At 51.6% G+C, this 22,814-nt stretch overlaps 7 protein-coding genes across 7 annotated transcripts; 3 read left to right on the forward strand and 4 right to left on the reverse strand.

The window, feature by feature from the left end:
- Positions 1-1,552: 1,552 nt before the first annotated feature.
- Positions 1,553-3,831, reverse strand: SCP_0505430 (hypothetical protein; the record flags this gene model as incomplete). The annotated part of the gene is made up of 5 exons (XM_027758604.1): positions 1,553-1,673; positions 1,734-2,519; positions 2,570-2,749; positions 2,806-3,025; positions 3,387-3,831. The coding sequence occupies 5 exons, from the start codon at positions 3,829-3,831 to the stop codon at positions 1,553-1,555; spliced, it is 1,752 nt and encodes a 583-aa protein (XP_027614405.1).
- Positions 3,832-4,208: 377 nt separating this feature from the next.
- On the forward strand, positions 4,209-5,889 carry SCP_0505440 (Alpha-1,3-mannosyltransferase CMT1; the record flags this gene model as incomplete). Its single annotated transcript, XM_027758605.1, has 4 exons — positions 4,209-4,313; positions 4,365-5,450; positions 5,505-5,691; positions 5,753-5,889. The coding sequence occupies 4 exons, from the start codon at positions 4,209-4,211 to the stop codon at positions 5,887-5,889; spliced, it is 1,515 nt and encodes a 504-aa protein (XP_027614406.1).
- A 374-nt stretch (positions 5,890-6,263) lies between these two features.
- On the reverse strand, positions 6,264-7,128 carry SCP_0505450 (60S ribosomal protein L31-B; the record flags this gene model as incomplete). Its single annotated transcript, XM_027758606.1, has 5 exons — positions 6,264-6,296; positions 6,346-6,422; positions 6,486-6,726; positions 7,042-7,068; positions 7,126-7,128. The coding sequence occupies 5 exons, from the start codon at positions 7,126-7,128 to the stop codon at positions 6,264-6,266; spliced, it is 381 nt and encodes a 126-aa protein (XP_027614407.1).
- A 1,968-nt stretch (positions 7,129-9,096) lies between these two features.
- SCP_0505460 (hypothetical protein) lies at positions 9,097-9,766 on the forward strand (the record flags this gene model as incomplete). The annotated part of the gene is made up of 4 exons (XM_027758607.1): positions 9,097-9,178; positions 9,232-9,410; positions 9,464-9,615; positions 9,673-9,766. 4 exons carry the CDS (start codon positions 9,097-9,099, stop codon positions 9,764-9,766), a joined length of 507 nt encoding a protein of 168 aa, XP_027614408.1.
- Positions 9,767-10,376: 610 nt separating this feature from the next.
- SCP_0505470 (hypothetical protein) lies at positions 10,377-12,040 on the reverse strand (the record flags this gene model as incomplete). Its single annotated transcript, XM_027758608.1, has 11 exons — positions 10,377-10,819; positions 10,884-10,946; positions 11,011-11,071; positions 11,137-11,190; positions 11,243-11,347; positions 11,443-11,540; positions 11,627-11,663; positions 11,719-11,722; positions 11,786-11,819; positions 11,877-11,933; positions 12,013-12,040. The coding sequence occupies 11 exons, from the start codon at positions 12,038-12,040 to the stop codon at positions 10,377-10,379; spliced, it is 984 nt and encodes a 327-aa protein (XP_027614409.1).
- Positions 12,041-14,448: 2,408 nt separating this feature from the next.
- Positions 14,449-15,373, reverse strand: SCP_0505480 (hypothetical protein; the record flags this gene model as incomplete). Its single annotated transcript, XM_027758609.1, has 2 exons — positions 14,449-15,284; positions 15,346-15,373. 2 exons carry the CDS (start codon positions 15,371-15,373, stop codon positions 14,449-14,451), a joined length of 864 nt encoding a protein of 287 aa, XP_027614410.1.
- A 103-nt stretch (positions 15,374-15,476) lies between these two features.
- SCP_0505490 (hypothetical protein) lies at positions 15,477-16,736 on the forward strand (the record flags this gene model as incomplete). Its single annotated transcript, XM_027758610.1, has 7 exons — positions 15,477-15,507; positions 15,564-15,756; positions 15,805-15,816; positions 15,873-15,941; positions 16,104-16,229; positions 16,290-16,461; positions 16,524-16,736. 7 exons carry the CDS (start codon positions 15,477-15,479, stop codon positions 16,734-16,736), a joined length of 816 nt encoding a protein of 271 aa, XP_027614411.1.
- Positions 16,737-22,814: the final 6,078 nt, after the last annotated feature.

Raw genomic sequence — 22,814 nt, forward strand, 5'->3', positions numbered from 1 at the left:
TCGTGTTTACGCATGGAGCTCGCGCCAATGAGGATCCTGTAGGTGGTGAGTACATTATCATGGAGAAGATACATATGGGGCATGGAATCCCACTATCGATCCACGAAGCTTGCGAAGGGCCCCGAAGTCCTTCCTCTGATGTATGGCGTGTTCGACATAGAGCGTAGCTTCGAGAGCGCACCCTTCTCCCAGTTTGGCAGCCTCTATTTCAAGGACGATGTAGACAGTGAGTTGCAAGATTGTCCCTTATTTATCCCAGACAGCCTTCCAGATAATGATCCTGAGCTCCTGGAAAAGCTTAAAGCTGCAAGCGAAAAGTATCGCATTGGCCCAATGATCGTCGACCGTCAGTACTTGGTGGCGGGCAGGACGAGTTGATATGACTGTTGATCGGGACCCTTGTGGGTTGTTCAAACTCATTGTCCTACCGGTGTGCAAGTTTCTAACAGAAAACCCTTGGTAGGGCCTGGTATGTGCTCATTCCTTCTTGCCGCCACACGTCTGGAATGCGAGTGGCTTCGTCGCTACACTTCTCAAGACGTCTATGCACGGACATGTCGTCGGTCCTTCCACAATGTGGAAGCCGATCACAAGTTCCTGGACATGTACGCCCATGCCATCACCCCCTCTTTTGCTTAGTAGCCCAACGCTGTGGCATCCCGACATCAGTCATTCAAATTTACTCATTTCTCCAGAGGGTCCAGGAGCAATTCGGGCTTTCATCGATTAGCAACACAGTGTCATAGCACCGTACTGCATGCAAGCTTCGTTTCCCCGTGCCCTTACCTACCACGGCGGTCTGATCGATATTCCGAAGGATCGAGTCCCCTCCAAAGCTCCATGAACACTTTCCAAACCTTGGTTCGAAAGAGCAGGAGGTCTATCGAATACACTTGAAGCTAGCCATGAGACACGAGGTATACGATCAGAAAATTGTAGAGGAGAACACACGTCATCACATGCCGTTAGCGATGCCGTTTGGTACACAGCTTGCCTTGCCACCCTATCAGGTCATACGATCGTGGAGCGACAACTTGGTACTCCTACGACAAGCTCTCGTAGACCTTCGCGATGTCTGGGACGTTGTCGCCCCGGAGACTATTCCTTGTCCCATCTCTTTTACGAAGAAGAGCTCCGACAGCAGGAACCAGAGTTGGAGACATACAAGAGGTACGAGGCGTCCATTAAAACTCATGACTTGGACCTTCACAGCGGAGGTGACGGGTGGGTATCCAACAAAGACTACCCACAGGTGGTAGACACCTGGAGCAAACGGAGACGGGAGTGGAACGAGTTGGAGCGGGGCGGTCCGTTTCCCTATGACGATGGAATGTTCTCATTCTTCCTGTCCTGATCCTCGCATGTAACCCCGAAACGCGTTTAACGGTCGCATGTGTGGTTTCACTGTAATCCAGAAACCGTAGATAATATACTCTGCGACCGAACACAGGTGAGTCTAACGTATGCCCTATCCTACCCTATGTACCATACCACGTCTGTCTCGAAGAGTCCCAGGGAAACTACCCAGAATCGCTCACCGTGGGGGCACGGTCTACGTCGCGAAGATGCCAATGATTTTGAACGGGGGAACATTACGGTCGTCCTCCTCGCCCATCAGCTGGCACTCAACAAAGTGCGACCCGCGTGACACGCGGTGGTCGATCAGCTCCAGTCTGCAAGTCGGACGTAAGCCTCGATGAGAACTTGGTATTTTTCTGAGAAGAGGCACTTACGCAGGGGTAGATTCGCCGACTTGCGCAGCGTTCTCGATGGAGACCGCGCCGGAGTAGTTGTCATCCACCCAGCACTCTACCGCGCTGCCCAGGCCTACCTGCGTCGTGGGCTCTTTCACATAGTACACGCCCACATCGCCCGCAAAGACCTGTATACTCACGCGGAGCTTACTCGTAGGCAGGGTCGAGTAGAAGTAGTGCGCATGCGATGAGAGGTCCGCCGATCCGGGGCGCGGGTGGTACGCCGCCCAGCCGGAGCCCGCGAATTGCGAGAGCGGCAGCGGGTTGATAAGGTCATTCGCGGACACGCAGTAGGGTGCGATCTCGACGAACGGGTGCGTCTGGAGGTCCACCGGGCGGGTGCTGATGCGCGTCGTAGGCACACGCAAAAGTGGATTTGCGAGCAGCTTGCCGTTCGCGTGTGAGTTCGCTTTGGCGTCGGGTACGACAAGGCGAGCGTCCGCGGCGCCGCCATGGTCTGGGTCGTCCGGTGCGAACGCGCCCACTGCGCCTTTGCGATCCGCGATGCCGCCGAAGAGCCCGCGTGCGTCAGTCGGCTGCTTCGCGTCGCTGTCCAAGAGAAGCGGCGCCGCAGGTGCGGGGAGGAGTTCGTACGTGGTCCCGGTCAGCGCAGCCCATGCGCCGCAAATCTGCGTCTGGAAGTACGAGACGAGCACATCGGCAATGAGCTCGTGACCCGCGCCGTTTGCGAGGATCGGGTCTGCGAAGTACCGGTCTATTGAAGAGGGGTCAGCCATGAAGCTCGGGTACAACAGAGGCTTGATGCTACGAAAGGGTTAGTGGTGACGTTGGTGAAAAAAATGTAGAGTGCATACCTGATGTATGGGACGTCGTAAAATTGCGCGACCAAGCTGTGCCAGTGGTCTGTCCCTCCAAAGCCAGCCGTGAGACCGATTTGTGGGCTGAAGTGTCCTAGAATAATGACCGCTGGCTGGTCTGGTCGAATCAAGATGGACCGAATGAGTAGCTCAAATTCTTCCATCGAGATCGAGGCACTGTGAATGGGCAATTATCAGCACCGCGACACACGACTTGGCAGAAACGTTCTTACTTGGCATCGTCAACGTCGAGCTCGACAATGACCAGGTCTGTGACATCTGGGATGTGGTGTGCATTGCAAAACCCGAAGTACGCCGAGGTAGTCCGGCGCAAAGCGCCGTTTGTGAGCTCGGATTCGGGATGCGGAAAGACACCATTCCACCAGTTGAAGAACCGCGAAGGATAGCATGTCGGTGAAAGCGGGTCATCGCCTGCTCCGTGACATGCGGACACTGCGGAAACAAACCAGTTGATTCAATAGATTCTCAGCATAAACCCGAAGTATGACTGCGACAAGCGGGAAAAGGGCCGAGGACAAAAATCGCCAGGATAAATGCAGAGCTGCGATAATCACAGCAGTATCGTGATACACTATAAATACAGCCTTCCTCGTATCTCACAGTCTGTCAGAGAGAGGCGAACGATATTGCTGGCGTCAGCATAGCGACGCCTGTCACATACACGACCCCTGAGAAGAGTAGTTCCACGCTCACAATATTTGCGGGTGAAGCTCAAGACATACAAGCACGGAATGCAAGACTGACCATAGAAAGCAGAACGGCAGAACACAGTGATATATGATGAGATACTTACCAGAACCACCTATGACACTGATCGTTACAGGAAGACCCGAGAGAGCTTTATTAATGACGCGCTGGACGCGAGCACCACTTCCCAAGTGGAACCGTGTTTTCGAAAGAGTGATAGGGTCGTACTTCGTTGCGAGTTCATCACCAGGACCAAGGGCTGGGCAGAAGGAGAACGGCACGGGTTCGTTAGCGGAGACGTTGAGGTAGTTCTTCGGCTTCAGGTCGCCGTAGAGCAGTCGATGTCGCGGAGTGGACTGATCAGAGGGCAGCACAGACCTCGTGAACAGAACGACAGCAAGAAAGAAGACTAGAATGAGCCATATGCGATTCGTGAGCCCAAATGTTTTCTGGTGAAGGCGCGATGGGGCCTTCTCTGGGTCAGAGCCCATGCGGGCAGGCTGCAGGGGTGGCGATATGTGGGCGAGGCCTTTTGCCGGACGTCTCTGCATGCACGCGAGCTCGACGGTGCTGGCGGCGACAAGCAGAGAGGAGAAATGGTGGTGGTCGGTAGAGAGGAGGTGAGCTCTCAATCGCGCCTACCCGCGACATCTCCACGACGGCCTTTGGCGCCCACTAGCTATGTCCTGACTTGTGGACCATCTCCTCCGCTTTATAGGAGCCCGCTCTCCCTTCGATACGAACCACCCTGCAGGCATCTAGTGCAGGAGAAGACTGATATTGGTGTAAAGTCGGGAATACAGCGCCAGAGCGCGTGGAGGTGAGCGATTCTGCCAGATGCTTGTCACGTCGCATAATAGACTCAATGTAAATGTTGGATAGGAACAATTTCGTGAAGTAGACTGAATCGTACATTCCGTAATCCAAAATGCAGCCCCGGAGTAATAATCCATTGAAGCGACTACCGACATGGGTGTCTCTGTCGCTAGGTATCTTTCTCGGGCTCCTGGTCGCTCGATTCTTCACTTCTGGCGTGAGTTCCAACTTCTCTCATACAACACGCATTCCCCTAATCTACCGCAAGTCATCAATCACAACATGGCGAGGAGGTCATGCGCCAACGTATCAGTCTACACGTATCTCCTCTCGCCAGGCCGTCGCCCTGCCCACACTCGAGCAGCGCCGACGGGTGTTTGAGCTCCTGACCACCCTATCTCCCCATTACACGAAAGAGTGCACTCGCAATGCCCAACCCATGTACAAGGAACAGGCAGAAGAACGATATGCTTCCCTCATTGGCCACGAGTCTCCATCCCGTTCTTCCTGGCTCGACACTCTGGGGCTTGGTTCCACTAACGGCGACTTTGTTCCGCGCGGACTCGCCCCGGACACGCACAAATACTTCTTCGCCATCAACCTCTACAACTCTTTTGACGTCCTTCCCGACCTCTTTGCGACACTCTTCCGTGTAGCCGCCATCCTGGGGTACCACAATGTGTACGTGTCAATCTACGAGAACGGGTCGACGGACCAAACCAAAGCGCTCCTCCGCATCTTCGACGCGCTATGCCGCTCGTCCGGCATGCGCGTCACCATTCGCACGTCTATGCGCACGCGCGGCGCGTTCAACCACCGCATCGAATACCTAGCAGAGGTGCGCAACGCAGCATTCGTGCCACTGCACGAGTTACGGGACACAGAGAACGAGTATTTCGACACGATCATCTTCATGAACGACATCCTGCCCTGCGTGGACGACCTGCTCGAGCTGATCTGGCAGAGCCGGCACAACAACGCAGGAATCACCTGCGCGGCAGATTATATGTTTCACGAGGACCTCAACGCCCCCGTGTTCTACGACAACTGGGTCGCGCGCGACATCAACGGGACCGCGCTCGAGAACGCGCCGTTCGAGTCCATATTCCACCACGGCGCGTCGCAGCACCGGTTCATGCACCACCTCCCCATCCAGGTGCAGTCCTGCTGGAACGGTATCGCGATCCTCGACCCCGCACCGTTCTACACGCCTCCGCACGTGCGCTTCCGCATGGCGCGCATCGTCGACGGCGAGTGCTCCGCGAGCGAGTGTTCCCTCATCTGCAACGACTACTGGGAGGCTGGCTACGGGCGCATACTCATGGTACCCCGCGTCAAGCTCGCTTACGATCGGGTACGTAACAGCGTACTTCTATCGGCTCCTGGCTGACAATCCCATCCTTCGTAGAGAGTATACGATGTCATTCACCCACCCAGGAGAAACCTGACCGCGATCCGCGGGTACGTTCGCCTCGGCGGGCTCCCCGACAACCCGCGCACGGACCCGCAGGACCGGGCATGGTACGGTCCTCACGACCGCCTCTTCACCGAGGAGGAAGCCATACCCGTCGATTTCATTCCCGGGCCCGATTTCGGTGCGCACTGCTTCTACTCACTCCTCTTCCGCTATGCACAATAGCTGACACCCATCTACAGTGTGGTGCTGGGGCTGGGACGGCGCGGGCGATCTCGACGGCCCGGATGTGGACCCCATCTGGGAACGGATGTCGAACAAGTCGATACGGCCGGACGCGGTGAAGGTGCGGCACGACCGCCGGCTCAGTATGCCATAGCACCTGCTGCGACCGTACTGGGCGGCGTGGACGATGTAGATGTAATATAATCTCTTATCTTGGGGCGGTGATGAGTAGTGCACACATCACCTGGGACGAGCTAATTCACGGATCCTGGATGCACTGTACACAACGCACGGTCCGTTAATAATAAGGGGATGACCTGCTGCTGGAGGTATACAGCGTCCGAGAATCATACAGACGCAATGAGATGCATTTTGATTGGCACGACATATCATAGACAGTAATGCAGCGTTGAGCGTGGATAGCATGCATGACGGGCATAGTGGGCCATCCCAATAGAAGACAGACCGGCGGACAACTCCTCCTTACCCTCCTCTCCTCTCCTACACGACGAGTGGAAAATGGAGTGTCTACTCGGCATCCACAGTCAACGTCTCGAGACCCTGACAAGATCGTCAGTATCAGAACCAGTATCAGCGTACGGAGACATACCTTGAACGATTCGACAATGACATGGCTCGCGTATGTGTAGAGCTTCTCCTTCGCGTTCTCCTCATCGTTCCGCTTCCCTATGCGCCACGCGGAACCCATTAGCACACCCTTCGCCCTCCTCGTGGTAAGAAACCACTCACGCTCAAGCTTTACGCGTATCCGGTGTGGCACAGACTTGATGCCGCGCGCCCAGAGCGCCTGATTGAGCTTGGGGTCGAGGCGGACGTCGGTGGTGCCCATCGCCTTCTGCGCGAAGTCGACGACAGACTTGACAGCCCAGGGTGCGCGCTTCTTGAACGAGCGGCCGTGCACACGCTTATGTAGGTGGATGGTGTATTCACGCGTCACGACATCTTGCAGCGCCGAGCGCGTCTTGCCAGTCTATGCGTGAGGTAAACGGGCGAGAGAACGTGGTATGCGAACAGAGGAAGTAAGGCAGGTATGGCGTAGGCGCAGCGAAAGTAGAGCGAAGTTCGAGTGAAAGTGGAGATGTTCAAGTGAAGATCAATATTCGATTGAAGGTCGACGGTGGACCGAAGGTGCAAGTTCAATCGAAGGTCGATGTTTGGATGTCCGGAGGAAGTATGTTTGTGAAAAAATGACGTTCCCGGTGGAAAAAAAGACAGTCCCGGCAGGTGCAAACGACAGTCCCGGAGATGAGCGGTTTGCACAAACTGGTGTCACCCGCTTACGCACCTTTTTAGCGGTAGTCTTGGTGGGGGCCTGTAAAGCATACCAGCACTAAGGTCAACGCATACATCGAGAGTCGCAAGAACGCACCATGTCGATGTCTTGAGGATGTGTTGGGCGGTGAGCGGAACGTCAGGTTTCACACGCGGAGCGTCAATTTGGGTATGTTTGTCGCCAGTGGCGAAACAAGGTTTGGTGGCTGGCTGAAACTGTGTAGTCGCTCCCTGTGTGCCAAATCAGGCATGTGAGTATGTTTGAACGTCGATCACTCTTTAAGGACATCTGGGTCCTGGAAGATGGACAATACCTGTTTTTCTGCCTATTGACCGTATTTCGTGATGTTCGCTGCAGAAATACACGCTCTTCTTTCAAAATGTGTGTGATGGATTCGGAGGGCATCGCGTTAGGAGGCATGATGCGGAAATCTAGGAAAGTCGGCCGCAGTAGAATACTTCTGACGATACCGTCCGAAGACGTCGAGGACGGTGGACACGCATTTACATATCACCGACGGGATTAATTCACCGGGAAAATATATGACTATCACAGCCAGAAATTGAGCAGAATTTCTGACAGCGAGATAGCCCGGGGCAGAAATGTGGAAGGCAATTCGAAGGTGAGCTGAGCGCCTCTGCCCACCCCCACTCCAACTCGGATCGGAGCTTTTTTGGGCTCTGATAGAAGTGCATGGCAAGGAGGAAAGGCGATGGCGATGGTACTACTATGCGCAAAAGGACAGTGAGGTGGCATAAGAAGGGGGAGCGGGCCCGTTCGCGGCCCAAATACTCCCCATTCAAATATTCAACAATATTCAAGCTCCAAACTTCAAATCGGCAATTTTGCCGGTGCAGTGAGACAACGGGGACTCATCTCTGCCTGAGACTTGCCTTCCTGGCACCCAAGGGAAACGGGGAACTTGAGCATGCCTTGGAGTACATTGTGGCATCTTAGATCTTCACATACCCTTACGGGAAAATATTATCATCCACATGAAGCGGAATCAGATGTATCGCTGTACATGTGAATCCAGCTGGATGTCCCGCCTTCGCCTCGTACTAAACGCCGCTGCTCTAATAAGTGGTACAAGCGGAATCCGACGATGGCTATGACTGGCACTCGGAGGGGAGTGGTCGTATGTCTGAGCTTTGCAATTATATCGGGGCTGCACAATAAGAGATGTATGCCGAGTATCTGTCAATGGTCTCTTCGTCTTGTCAAAGCACAATTCGCACAATAGGTGTGACCATGGCAAAGGGTGTCGCTTTCTCATGGGTGGTTTGCATAACATTGCTGGAGGTATGAAACTGATGCGGTTGTGCCTTCTTCGAGCTAAAGCTTAGCTCGCCCTTTGAGCTTCGCGAACGGGCCGCAAGTACAAGAGGTTTGACTGTTCACACCTCATGATCTCGGATTCTTCAGTTCTAGTCGCTGCGATACACTATTTCTCCCACATGACCACGACCTCACATGTACGACGGGTCACATTCTGCGTGAACTGAGTGGTTATGGTACGAGTGGACATCCTGGTCTTTGGAACGGCGATACGCGGGCAGTTCGTACGAAGGGCTGACGGCGATCGGCGGTTTACCAGGGCTGCCATTTACGGTAAGCGTTGAATATCACGGGTCACGTGCGACGTGCCTGGTCCGACCCTGGAACAATGTCCGAAAGGGGATGTCCCCTTCTCCCCATTATTGAAGGTTCCCATTCTCCCCCGGGGCCATTGTTTCGCGGTTTCTTACTGTGCATTCCGCATGGATGCATCAGAACGGCCGTGGATAGCGAGCGGTAAGATGCCCTATACAGGGAAGAATGGGAGACTAGGAACAGTGGCGCGATGGGAGTGAGCCTTGTTGGCGGACAGCGAACCAGGTGGTCGCCGCTTCTGTGCGTTCGTTTGTTTGTACGCCAAGTCCCATCGCGTGGCTAATTATACGCCTAGTCCAACTTCTATAAAGGCGCACCTTGTCAACGCTTCTCCTAGCAACTCCCCGAGTTTCTATCTTCGTTCTCCCCTTCGAGTGCCTCGCTCTCATTTCCACCTCTGTCGTTTTTACCAAAATGCGTTTCGCTGCCCTGCTTGCTCTCTCCGGCGCCATCGCCTCCGTCTCTGCTGGCACCATCCTTCGTCGCCAGTTCCCCAGTGCGTCGCCCTCATGTTTTTCATTGACATCGTTTTTGACCATGACCCACCAGGCTGCGCGACGCCCTGCCTCGCGAACGCCAACTTCGGCAGTTGCAACGAGAGCGACGACACCTGTCTCTGCAACAGCTCCCAGTTTGTCGACAGCGTCACCACATGCATCATGTCCTCCTGCAACGGCAGCGACCTCACCACGGCCGAGCAGGACGCTCAGCAGCTCTGCCTCGCCGTCGTGCGTACCATCCGGTCTTTCTTCGGTCGCATCCCACTCATTGTTCTTTGTAGGGTGTTACTTTGACCGCGACTCCCTCGGGCAGCGCTACGGGTAGTGCAACTCCGTCCGCTACCGCCCCCAGCAGCTCCAGCGCTGCGAGCGCGTCTTCGTCCGCGCACTCCTCGTCCTCCGCGTCCTCGTCCGCGTCTTCGTCGAGCTCCGCGTACGTTTATCCGCTCATTCACATACCCTATCCCGTCTGATGGAGCATTTTCTACAGCCCCTCGGCGACGCACTCGAGCGGTGCGCTGTCGCACGGCGTCCCCGCCCTCGCGGCTCTCGCAGCCGTCGGCGCTGTCGCTTTTGCCCTTTGAGCGCCAACAGAACACTTTCGCCGACGCACCGTGTCGCCTCTATTTTAATATGTTGGGTTCGAGCGTACCGCGCTCCAGGGTGTGCACAAGTACTTTATTACTCTGCTATCGCGCGATAACCCGCGTCGCTATGTATCGTTGATACCTTCGTCTTCTCTGTGGCTATTACATTGGCTTTCCTTTTGCCCTATTTTCTCCCCGCGTGATTTCGAGTCTAACCTCGCGTCAGCTCGTGCTGTTCTTCCTGGGAGAGATCTGAGGATTGATATTGAACCTTCGGCGTTGGCAGCGTGTTGAAATTTGGTATGACGTTCATTCTCCGTGGCAATCACCAGCACTGCTAGGTGTGAATCGAGCGTAGGGATCCACGACGTCCATGGTGCTCTTACTGCTCTCATTAGGATCACACCGTCCAAACTGGCGACACGCACCGGTTCGTCAAGCAGCATTCCAATACGTAACAGATGTTCTACAGTATAGCCGACACTGTATGGTATACACAAAGCACCAAAAAGCGCAAGAGATATAATTACCAGCACAAGCAGCCCGCCGCTTCACAGCTCACCGCACCCACGTCCAAGATCGACCAGTCCGTCCTCGAGCAAGAAACTCACATCAGCGACTCGCGTTCCTCCACGAACCTGCTCTCGCCCGCGCCCGGGCCGTGCTCATGCGTGTCGGCGAACGGGTCGACCTTGTCCACCGTATCCCCCGCCTCGCGGTGCTCGAAATCGGCGAAGGGGTCGTCCCCCTTTGGCGGCGTGTCGGAGAGGGTGAGGCCTTTCCCGACGCCGTACCCCGCCTCGTCCGCGTAGTCCGGCGGCTTCGCGATGGGGTCGTACGGCGCGGGCGGCATGCCCGGCGGCGGGGAGTAGCGCACGGATGGCGCGTCGTACCCGAGGTATGGCGGGTTGTAGTGCGAGGGGTATTCGCTCTCTAGCGCGGGGTCTGTAACTGTCGCGGGTGCGCGCCGGGACACGTTCGCGGCGCTTGTCGGGTCCAGCACTTGGCGGTAGTATGCAAAGGCGATCATCGTGAAGAATATCGAGAGCACTGCGAGAGGAGTGTTGGGGTCAGTGCGAGGATGCAGGAGGTGAGGGACAGGTAGTAGACGTACGTAGCTCGATGACGAGCATGATGATCTCGACGAAGGAGTCGTGATTCCAGCTGTCTTTGCAATCTGCAGACGGATGATCATGAGCGGCGGTGCGTGGTGCGGTGGGTCCTGAAGTGGATTCACGCACATGATGTTGCTTCGTCTAGCGTGAGTTTCGTCTCGTACGTGGGGCCCCAGAACCCGAATTGCTGAGGGAGGGACAAACAGTTGTCGTCAGGCACGGAGCTTGAAAAATATCGGTGAATGCACTAACGTAGAATACCTCGTCGCCCTGCACGATCGTCTCGCATTCACTTATGAGGTCGTTCTATGTGAGCGGAGCCTTAGTAGAGTGTAGTTCTCGAGACCGAAGAGCCGACCTTCAAGATGAAGTGCACGATAACGCGCACGAGCGCCGCGCCCACGATCGCGAACGAGCTCACGACCGACAGCAGCGCGTATACGCGGACCATGAACCTGTGTTGCTATTGCATTCCGGGTCAGGTGAATTGCGGATTGGGTTGGACGGAGTAAGATGTCAATGGCGCATACCGCATGCAACATATACAACAGAACGTACCACGGACGCCGCTATGATCCCGAGAACTTCAATGACACATACTCCTACGTATATTGCACCGAGAACTATCGCTAAACTTGCAAGCTTCGGTTGGCCATCTGCGGCGAGTGGAGGAAACAGAGCGTACGCGACAAGATACACCAATGGTTAGTCAGGAGACGAGATATAGACCGGACGGACGCACGGTTCTTGTCGGTACTGATGGTCTGGAAGCTGCCAATCTACACGACTCGGGTTGAGACCTGTCTGAACACCGTCGCTCAACACAGCACGTACCGCCCTAGGCGTCGCATTCTGGCATGAGTCTACCACGCCCGCACAACATGCGCACTGCGGGACTCACCATATTAGAGACCAGATCGCCGCAATGACACCAACTACGCGCAAGTTCGCATTACAGTACCCATTCACAATTCAGCACAGGCAGAACGTACTGGATATGACCACCGGCCGCAGGCTGCTCCTAGAAACGAAAGACAAGGCGCCTCCGCCTGGGGTACGCACGCACGGTCAGAAACGCACGGTATGAGCATGTCTCTGTCACGTCGGTGAGCGCTGGCGATGACGCACCTCGTACTGGTGGCGGTCTTGTGCTCATCGTGCAACCTGGTCGAGATGTGGCGGGCAACGGTCAATAATACGGTTCACAAGGTGCAGGTGCAGAGGTAAGTTGGTACAGTATGGCTGTAGGAGCGAAGATCCGGCTGCGGTGAACGACTTAATGATCTCGCACAGCCTGGGTGCAGGCGCCTATCCGAACTGGCAGGATGGCATATCCAATGCAGTCGGGCGGCTGCTACGACTCGGGCTGCTGGCGTCGTGCCCGAGTACAACGCCGCACTCGCAGAGGCTCTCCTCTATATATCGTAGCGGCGCTCGCGCCATTCCCCGACTCCGATGGGGTGCTGACGATTTTTGTAAGAGTGAGGGTGTATGATTGGTGGTTATGTAGTACAAGTACAGGCATTTATTACAGTAGTTACAGCAATGGAAAACTACACGAGCGAGGCATCGTCATCATCGCTGTCATCCGAGTGGTGTTGGTCAGGCTCGGAATTCGGTCGGAAGACTCCAAGGAGGGGCATGGGCTCGTCCTCGAGGAAGCCGCGCGGCATCGATCCCGGATTGGCAAGAAGGACGATGGATTGGATGTTGAGGGAGATAGTGGTGTCGGCGTTTTCGTCATCGAGTTCAGGGTGGCTCTTGATGTACTTCCCAAGAGTGAAGAGCAGGAGGACGGCAGACTCTGTGGAGAGATCATCGTGGATTTTGGGAAGCATCGATATGGAGCGCATGGAGAACTTGAAGGGCTTACACCCATCGAAAGTCGGCACTGCAGGAGGAGTGAGTTAGGGCATATGTGCGAGAAGGTTGGGGGCGATCTTACCATCTCGATCGGCCGGCAGCACGGGGGGTGGACCTGCAGGGTGCGTTAGCGAACATTTTGTAGTGCGAGACGTCACGTACCGCGTTGTGCGTTCACCGGAGTGGCGGGAGCCATGCCGCGGATCTTGGTTGGAGTGTTTGAGGTGCCGGTGGTCAACCTTGTCGAGAAGGAGAGGCCGGCATGGAACGACGGGAAGACCAGTGTTCGTCTGTTGAGAATGGCACCCAGGACGGCAGCCGCACGTGGCCAGGTGAGTGCTGATGGTGCAACGCAGAGTTGACGGCTGCGACCGCTCGGACTGATCAGGTCGCTGTGGGTAACGGAGCCGACGACAGAGAAGAGCGTGAGATGGGTGCTCGTCTTGAGCTGAAGGTAGTCGGAGGCTCCAATGGTGACAAAGTGGAGTGCTGTGGGGTCTGCAGTTGCGAGATTGATGATGTCGTGTGCGGTGGCGATCGAGATGTGGTCCAGATGTCTTTGGGGTTGATTAGTAGTATGGCAGAAAAAGCAAGGGCAAATGGACGTACTCGGCGATGTTCAAAGGGAATGCCCTCTTGAGATACACGGGTTGCACGAGGACAAACACGTTGTTCATGGCACGTGTCATGGTGAGTGTTTCTCTGCAAGAAAGTGTCAGTGTGAGTCACAGTGGATAATTGCCAAAGGGCGTACTACCTGAGTTTTGACAGCGACTGGAGCACTTCGGTTCTTGTATATATGGTGCAGTTAGCGGAAGTGTCTGTCTGGTGGCAAACAGTGACTCACGGTGTCCTGGTTTTCTCGATGCACTTTCCTTTGTTGCGGTAGGGCTTACCGGGAGTCTCGTCGGGTCGGTGACTGGCGTGAGCATCGTCTGCAGGAGTATCGGATGTGGTGGAGTCGGTGTGTGCTGTCGGCGAGAATCTGCAAAGAACTGCATGTTGGCTGGTATATGGCGGTGAGTGGGTATGAAGACTTACATGTCGTCGCTGTCTTCGGGCTTCTGCCTTTTTGCGGGTGAAGGCACTGGTGCGGATGGTGACAGATGCCTCATCTTGTGTTTGCTGCCAGTGGTGGTTGCAGGAGCATCAGTGACGGAGGCCATGGTGGCGGTTGCGAGAGGAAATCGGGCGAGGTGGGAGTTGTTTGCGGTGTGACTGTTGGGGCATGTCCGTCGGCATTCGCTGTCTGGGCATGGTGCCGAAACGGGGGTGAGAGTGTGGAGGAAATTGCGCACGCAGCGCAGGCGCGTGCTTTGCAAGGGGCGAGGTGCGGCCTTGGCGTTCGAACAGGAGGTCCGGGTGGTGGTCGACCTGGGCGCGGTCGCGAAGTGTGAGGGAGAGGGTTGAGGTTGCGGCGCGCGCGGCGGGGGCGCGTGTTTTGCGGTGGCCCAGACGCGGTATTGGCGTTCGAACGGGAGGTCCGCGTGGTGGTCCAGTTGGCGAGAGTAGGTGGTGGAGGGTGTCGGCGGTCGAGGTGCTGTGGAGAGGGGCGCAAACATGTGCGGAATTGCGCGCGCAGTGCAGGCGCGCATTTTGGTCGGGCGAGGCACCGTGTTGGCATTTCTGGATGTCAGCAAAATGTAAGCAAAATAGCAGAGAAAAATATGCACCGAGCGGGTGTGCGTGTTGTGCAATGGGCTAGGTGCGGCATTGGGATTCGCGTGCCGGGAGGTCCGCATGTTGGTTAAGCCGCGCGCGGTCGCGAAGTGTGAGGGAGAGGGTCGAGGTGGCGGCGCGCGTAGCGGGGCCGCGTGTTTTGCGGTGGGTCAGGCGCGGTATTGGCGTTCCAACGGCAGGTCCGCGTGGTGGTCGCATTGGCGAGAATGCAGGTGGTGGAGGGTGTCGGCGGTCGAGGTGCTGTGGAGAGGGGCCGCGAACGCGCACCGAATTGCGCACGCAGTGGGGACGCGCATTTGGGTCAGGCGAGGTGCAGTGTTGGGACTGCTGGATGTCAGCAAAGTGTAAGTAAAATAGTGGAGAAAAATATGCACCGAGTGGGTGCGCGTGTTTTGCGAGAAGCTCAGCGCGGGATTGGTGTTGGCACGCCGGGAGGTCCGCGTGGTGGTCAAGCCACGCGCGATCGTGAAACCTGAGCCAGAGGGGGGAGGAAACTGCGTGCGCAGGGGGGGCGTGTGTTTTGTGGTCGGCCAGGCGCAGTATTGGCGTTCCAATGGCAGGTCTGCATGGTCGTCGCATTGGCGAGAATGCAGGTGGTGGAGGCCGTCCGCGGTCAAGGTGCTGCAGAAAGCGGTCGCGAACGCGCTCCCAGTGGGGACGCGCGTTTGGGTCGGGCGAGGTTCCGTGTTGGTATTGCTGCACGTCGCGGCTGAGTTGGCGATGGTGGCGGAAAACGTCGGCGACCGTCCGTGTCAGTGGTGGAGATGTGGCTAGAGCGGTCGTGAACGTGCGCCAAATTTGACGTGCAGCAGTGGCGCGTGTCCACAATGAGCTGGGCGCGACGGTAAGATTTGAATCTGACGCGCGAACGGTTTGTCATGCGGGGGCAAGCATCGGTCGTTGTGGATGGCTACTTACCTCCACCGGTGTGTTCATTCTTGCTCATTGATCGTGTCTTGCTGACAATTGACACTGGTGTATAAAGTTTAGTAAAAATCTTGCTGCTTTTGATCAAAATGAATTTGGAGGCTCACCTGAGTTCTGACACGATGGCAAAGGTCTTTCAGGATACGCGTTGTGGTGCGTCGAGTTTCTGTTTTCGTGATGGGACTGGATGATGGCTGAATCTTGGTCAGTGAAATTATTCGACGAGTGGACCACACGTACGAAGGCGCCGAATCTGGAAATGGGTGCCGATGGACAGGGATCGCAGTTCCTGCTCGAGACGTACGATCAGTTCGAGACAGTTGAGCGTCAATTTGATGTTCAGGTCAGTTCGGGTGGGTATTTGTACCTGGTGTGGCGAAGCTCGCGCGAGGAGGTTACACTGTGTGTGTCTGGGTTTGTTTCTCAGATGAGTCTTCTGCCCCCTTTCAGGTGCTCATTCAGGTTTGTCACTTCTGCACTTCACAAGCTGCTTGCCGATGTGATTGATTCATATCTAGGCTGCCGAGGAGAAATCCGAATCTCGCTCTGCAGACTGTTGTGGTTGCCGGTGAAGGTCCTGCATTCCGGTGAGCCATCACTGCCCGATCAAACATCTTACGTTTCATGGAAATGCATGCACGCCGTGGAACGACATCTGTAATTGATGATGTCTGGCTTGGCGCCATGCCGTGTTTTATTGCAGAGACACGTGTGCTCACGCCTATGGTGGAAGCACCGTTGTTTGACAGTGCCGATCTGAACATGGTTATTGACCCGTATGGTGCATTGGCAGAGCTAGTTGCTGGTGGGAGGCTCTCGTGGACATCAGACAATGTTGTGTCATGCATGGAGCTGAAGGGCGAGTATGACGACAGGTATGTCATGATATGAAATCATCTGTCTGCATTGCTTGAGGTGATGTTGTGTTTATGTAGGTGGTCTACTCCTGTGCAGTCATCCTTTGACATGGTGCATGCCGGTGAGCTTGTTGAGCTTTCAGTAAACTTTCGGCTTCGTGAGCACGTGAGTCCAAATGGGGCAAACGTAGGTCGCAAGTTTCTTACACGACTTGACACTGTCATGATCGTGAGTCGCTTGGGGATGAAGGTGAGTTGGCGTTTGCCCGCATTTGTTTGTTATCAGAAAATGACTTCTAATGGTGGCTATAGCTGATTGTGGACTGCGAGTCAGAGCACTTGTCGATGATGCGTATTGCTGCGGCGGCTGATAACACTGGTGGAGGTAAGGCTCCGAAGAAGAGACGGTTCTCTTACCTCCAGTCTGTGCCTTCTGTTTTAACCAGTACTGAACAACACTTGAATTCGCTGACAGTATTGGACAAGACAGATGATGTAGATCAGGTAATGAAGCCGGTGGGATAGTTGCAGTACTGTTACATATAGTCATATGATATAAGATACTGATGGTATGGCTGTCTTTTAAAAATTCAAATGAAAGGATCATCTGAGCATGAAGATCGTGTCGATCAGGTAATAAAGTCAGTGAAATAGGTATAGTGTCATGGTGGCAATAATACAATATTTTGTTGATTCAATTGATTCGATTGAATGGACCATTTGATGTATACACGAGGATGTGCGCCCAGCGTCCGTCGAGTGTAAGGAGTGGTGTAAGGTCATCGGTATCCATTCTGTTTTCATATTGTGGGACACCGTCATTCTGTTGGTCGTCGTATATCCATCCTGAGTTGTCAGAGTGGAGGAGACATGCTGTAAAGTGACTAGATCCAAAGTATATTACAGTTGCCAATGAGTAGGTGGTCTGCATATTGAATTCCAGATCAAATATGGGAGTGATAACTGTATGTTCCTGTGACGGATATTCAAAGTATAGGATGGGCGGTGGTGTAATGTTGCTTATATTATGATCAACTTCACTGTCACATTGACATAGTAATCTTCTTGCATGCAGAATGGATGATGTCATGGTCTTACTTAACCAAGTTTGTATAGTTTGAGTTTCAGCAGAGGACTGCATGCCAGTGGACACAATAACAGATGGGATTCTTAGTGTGATTGGGCGTGTTTGATGACAGGCCAGACACTGTATGGTCGTGACTATATTGTTAGTGGTGTTTTCCAATGCACATTCAATTATGCTTGCTGCAGAGGCAAACTGTGGACCATATCTTGAATATTCCATAGGTGATCGTCTACTAAGAAAATCTCAGAGAAAATCACGTTGCATGTTAAACTGCTCGGCACTGGAGTCTGGGCTCAGATTCTCAAAACAACTGACCAACAGACTAGCAATAGCCGACTGATTCTTCCACATTGCATGCAAAGAAGAGCTCAGTTGAGAGTAGCTGTGATAAAGTGACATAAATGTGGCATCATATGCACATGAGTAGTCTGTGGATGACCATTGGCAACCATGCTTGTACATGTATGGTGATGAGTCAGAATGTGGCATTGACATTGATGGCAAAATCCCTGATTCTTCCATTTGTGAGGCTTTCCGTTTGGTTCCTTTTGACTGTGAGCTACTGTCACTAAAGTTGACATGAAATGACTTTGTGGAGATGTCATCTTCACTTTCAGGATTTGGCAAAGGTACGAGGGATCCTGTTTTAAAGCCATAGTGAATTAAAGTATTTTGCTCAAGCACTTTAAATTTCTGTGTCTCATGGTATAGGTCAGCAGAAACAGGCTTGTTTAGCTGTTCCAACTTTACTGGCTCTGAGATGAATAGGCCATTTTGTGTGCATGCTCTCAATGCAGCAATGTAGGCTGCAAAGCCGCCCTCAGTCATGTTGTTAAGTACTTTAGGCAGTGTTTTGCCTTGCAACGTGTGGCCGGTGACCGCAAATGCAGGTTGTATGATGAGTTGCAGTCGGGTAACTTGGTACCTTTGTGTATTTTCATTGGCATCTCTAAGTGTAGTTGTAAACCACCATGTTGTTGGAGCAATAGGCACATAGCCTGAAGGCAAATCAGGCAGATGTACCTTGCTTGTAGGAAACTCAACTATAACACAATCTGCATATGTGTATCCGACAGGACAGTGTTTAATCGAGATGTGCCTAACTATGCCTTGAGCACCATTGGTGATTCCAAGTTCTGTGGAGATGTTTCGACTGCATAGTACCACAGGCATGCCTACATATAATGAAATGAATGCTGGGAGGGCACCTTCAGAAGTAAGTGGTGTTACATTGAGCCACAGAAGTGCATCACGAGTGGATTTCTCAGGTACCTGACCATCAATCTTATCGACCGCTGTGCATATTATTAAGCTCAAACCATTGTCTGCATCACAGTTTGCCTGTGCCTTTTCAGTATTAATAACTTGTCGTAGCAGGTTGGTATTGACAATTACTGTAGGATCATCATCATCATCTTTTATTTGAAGGCCATCAAGATGGGTCGCTGACTTAACTACCCGTGTATTAAATAGGTCAACATCTCCCATTGTGCATTCACGTGTTCGCAATCTGTTGACTGCATCACCATACTCAGGATCATCTTTCATACGTTGTTGCTCAGTCAACTCTACCACTGTGTTTACTTGCTTCCATGCAAGTCGACCAAGCCTCTTGCTGAGTTCATCTGATGTCTGTCTTGCATATGCTAATATAGGTGTGTATAGCAGTGTGCCACCTACTGGAGGATATTGATAAAAATCTCCTGCAAAAATTATATTAATACCTCCAAATCATACATCTGGTTTTTCTTTGGCATAATGTAATGCATAATCTATCTCAGAGAGTAACTGACAGCTAACCAGTGAGATTTCATCAATAAGTACAAACTCAACACGCTGCCATTCATCATGCAATACTGTACGATTTTGAACACTAATTGTTACTGTATAGTCCTGTTCACTTTCGCCCAGTCGCCTGTTGCCTTTACCCTTTGTCTTTGATTGTATCTTCAAACCAAGTCCTTTGTGAATTGTCATTCCATCGATTAGAGTAGCAGCAGAGCCGGTAGGTGCAAGAAAACGAATTTGGTATAAGCAGCCAAAGTATGTCATTAATTCTTTCAAGGCTTTGACAACATGCGTCTTGCCTGTGCCACTGGGACCGGTGAGCAACAAGTACAGCAGTTCCATTACAGTGTCTGATTTGACTACATAGTTTTGAATAAAATGTTTTGCACAAATCTGAAAGGCACATGCCTGCTTAGCATTTAAACTGTAGGATGTCTGAACAGACTGTAGAACTTTCATTGGGGACTGTTCAACTAATGCAGTAGTATCACTTATATTTGGGGCTTCTGTGGATGTGGTTAATTGTTCTGGTATTGTAGGCGTCATGTAATACTCAGTGTATGCAGGAGTTTTTTCGAGAGTAAACTGAGAGCTCATGTTGCCAGCATTACGTCTTTTCTGCATTACTTGCATCTCTTGCTCATGTAGGGCTGACTTCCACTTCTGCAACTGCAAGTGGGTTATATTATATTTAACAGTGGATAGTGCAGCTATCTTGTGATAAGTGTTGTGATGGAGCCAATTGCACTGTTCAAGTAAAGAGACAAACTGCTGTATCTTAAAGTCATTGACTGCACTTCATCTATCATGTGATGTACCATCAACATCATCATCTGTGCCTGCTGTAACAGATGAGTACATGGATTTTGTCAAGTGACGTGATTCTGCTAGCAGCGTCGCTCGCTTGCGCAACTGTTCACTGTCTCTTGCATCTTCGCATTCATATGCTGCCTCCCAGTTGCGCATCTTGGTTTTGCTGAACTCACTAAAGTCATATACACTGAAGGTATGCTGAAAGGTGTCACCGTACTCTACAAGTGGAACTGTATCACTGAATGGTTTAAAGTGTGCCAGCATAAATATTGCATACCTTTCACTATTTTCACGGCGAGGGATCAGTGTACCAATTGGACGTGGAACACGCTCCATATTAAAGTCAACATGCATTGGACTGAAGTGCTCAACAAGTACATGTGTATCTGCAAGAGGATGTTGTTCCTTTACAGAAAGACGTGGAAGTACACCTAGTCGATCATCTGATGTATGATGGTTATGCTGTGCTGTTTTAGACTCTAATGTGAAGTATCTGCAGAAGTCATAGAAGTTTAAGTGAGAAAGAGTGTCTGGTCTGTAGATGTAATCATCAATTTGGTTCCGTTCGAGTAGCTGTCCATTTTTATTCACTTTAATATTGATAGTACACTCTTCTATGTCATCAGCATCAGAATGATTATCCTCACCACTCTGACTTTCAATTTGCATAGCAAATGAATAATGCTCTTTGACATAAAGCAGTAACAAAATAGATAGCAAGGGCTTTGTAGGATGTGATGAAATACTATCACCTCTCTTACGTATGTACCAGGCTGCTTGCTGAGAGTGGATCTGTTGTTGACGCAAGAATTGAGCCAAGCACCTATTTAGTAAGGTTTTTGTACTGTAACTAGTCAATTGCGAGGATTGGTCATTGCCACTGGGTAAACTTGCTACTGCCTTTGATAACAATGATAGCATCTGATAGGTTTTTAGGTCAACCTTAGTAATATAGTCTGTAATATAAAACATTGCAGCCTTCGCAGCTTTACCAGAAAGAATACATTTAATGTCATAATTATGTCTGCAAAAAACCAGAATATATGGATTGTAGTAGTTCACATTTGCATCTTTACACATCAGAATGACAGAGTTAGTATTACGATCAAAATATGAGCTCTCAACAACCTCATGGGAAAATAAAAATCTGCATTTACCTTCATTACCGTATTTTTCACAGACTTTACGGTGTTGATGACGCTGCAAGACTTCTCCACATTTTTTAATTTCAGTGACAAACACTGACTCCCATTCATTCAGAATATTGAGTGCCGATTCACCAACAATAGGTGGTTGTGGTGGTCATTCAATACGAGGTTCGTACGTTTGATCAACTTGCATATCAATATTAGGCAAGTGATGAAATATAATGCTCTCCCAGTATCTGAAAAATCGGTATTCAAACTCATGACTGTCACGCAACCTAGCATGCAAATCAGAAGGATTCAGACCTCCAAGTAGCCATAATACAAAGTGACCATGCAGTGTACCATGCTCAGTACATTCAGGTGTACCATAAAATGCACGCAACTTTCCTAAGATTCCACCTTGCCTTTTGGAGCGTCTCTTAGAAAAATCCCAGCCCAAGAGGTCTTCAAATATAGTGTGAATACAAAAGTAGAAGAAATCGCATGCTGCAACTGGATCTTTGGCCAGCCGCAAAGCACGTTCATGTGCAGGCACAACTAGTGGAAATCGTTTGGCCAAGTCTACAGTAGTGTCACCATACATGACTTGGAAAATTGGATTATGTGCAGGCGAAGGATTTATGGTCATGTAAATATGTGGCATGCCAAAGTAACCAAAGTAGCTACGTATCTCATTTCTGACCCGAATTTTTGAGGCTTGAGAACCAGGAATATGTCCACTAATAGTGTTCACATGCTTTAGCAAGTCTAATGCATCTTTTTGCTGGTCAGTCAAATCTGCATATTTACCTTCATTCTCAAGATGGTTAGAGACTGACATAAGCAAGGAGGGTGAAAGAGTGACTAATCTTCTAGCAATAGTCTGAAAGTAGGGCTTTTGTACTGCAAAGTGTGTGTGTAAGTGAGCAGAGCGACGCTGCCATATATTAAGTGCAATGAACATAAACATGTGATGATACCGAAATGCCTTGTCTGTAAGATCAAGATAGTAGTTGACCTGAGTATCAAACTCTATTGGCTTTGGCCTACTAGGATCTTTAAACCCACCAATGCCAAATGGATATAGTGTTGGAAACATACCTGGAAACAAGTTAGGATTGTTGTATTCAGAGACAGGCAGCATACCATGATGAACTACAAGATCAGGTTGCAATGCAGTTGGATTAACTATACTTTTTATTGTCGCAGCAGTAAAGCTTCTCCCACTAAGTTTATCTCCTTCTGGATCTGACATGCCCATTTTCTCCATCATAAGTTGTGGTTCATTTGATAGAGGGCAGCTTTTGGCAAATAATTCTGCAGGATGTTCTGAAAAGCCTGCCATTTCATCTTGAAATATAAGTGTAGTATCCATTCTGTGATCTTCGACAATTCATGAACTAAGACCCGGTAACACATCATCTTCAGGATACATATCAAGTGCAGACAGATCAAAAGTCATATGTTTATACAACTTGTTATGACTCTTAAGTCACAGTAAGAAGCTCCAAATCTTACGCTTCCGCACACGATACATGTTTCCTACGTACTCAGGCTTAAACTTATGTGGACCAATAAAAACAACTGTAAGCATACCAGCAACATCGGCAGGTGTTCTTGGAAGCACTGATGCTGTGGAAACAACATTTAAATCATGTGCACATGTGTTTCCATGAAACACCTTTGGCTGTGCAGGGTCAGATGACTGGTAAATTCTTGTGACATGTGCAGCGCTACGGTAGATTGCACAAACCATTTCTTCAACCCAGGTTATATCATTGTATTGCT

Source organism: Sparassis crispa (genome assembly GCF_003851025.1).
Source record: "Sparassis crispa DNA, contig_000004F, whole genome shotgun sequence".
In the NCBI taxonomy this organism is placed as follows: Eukaryota; Fungi; Basidiomycota; class Agaricomycetes; order Polyporales; family Sparassidaceae; genus Sparassis; species Sparassis crispa.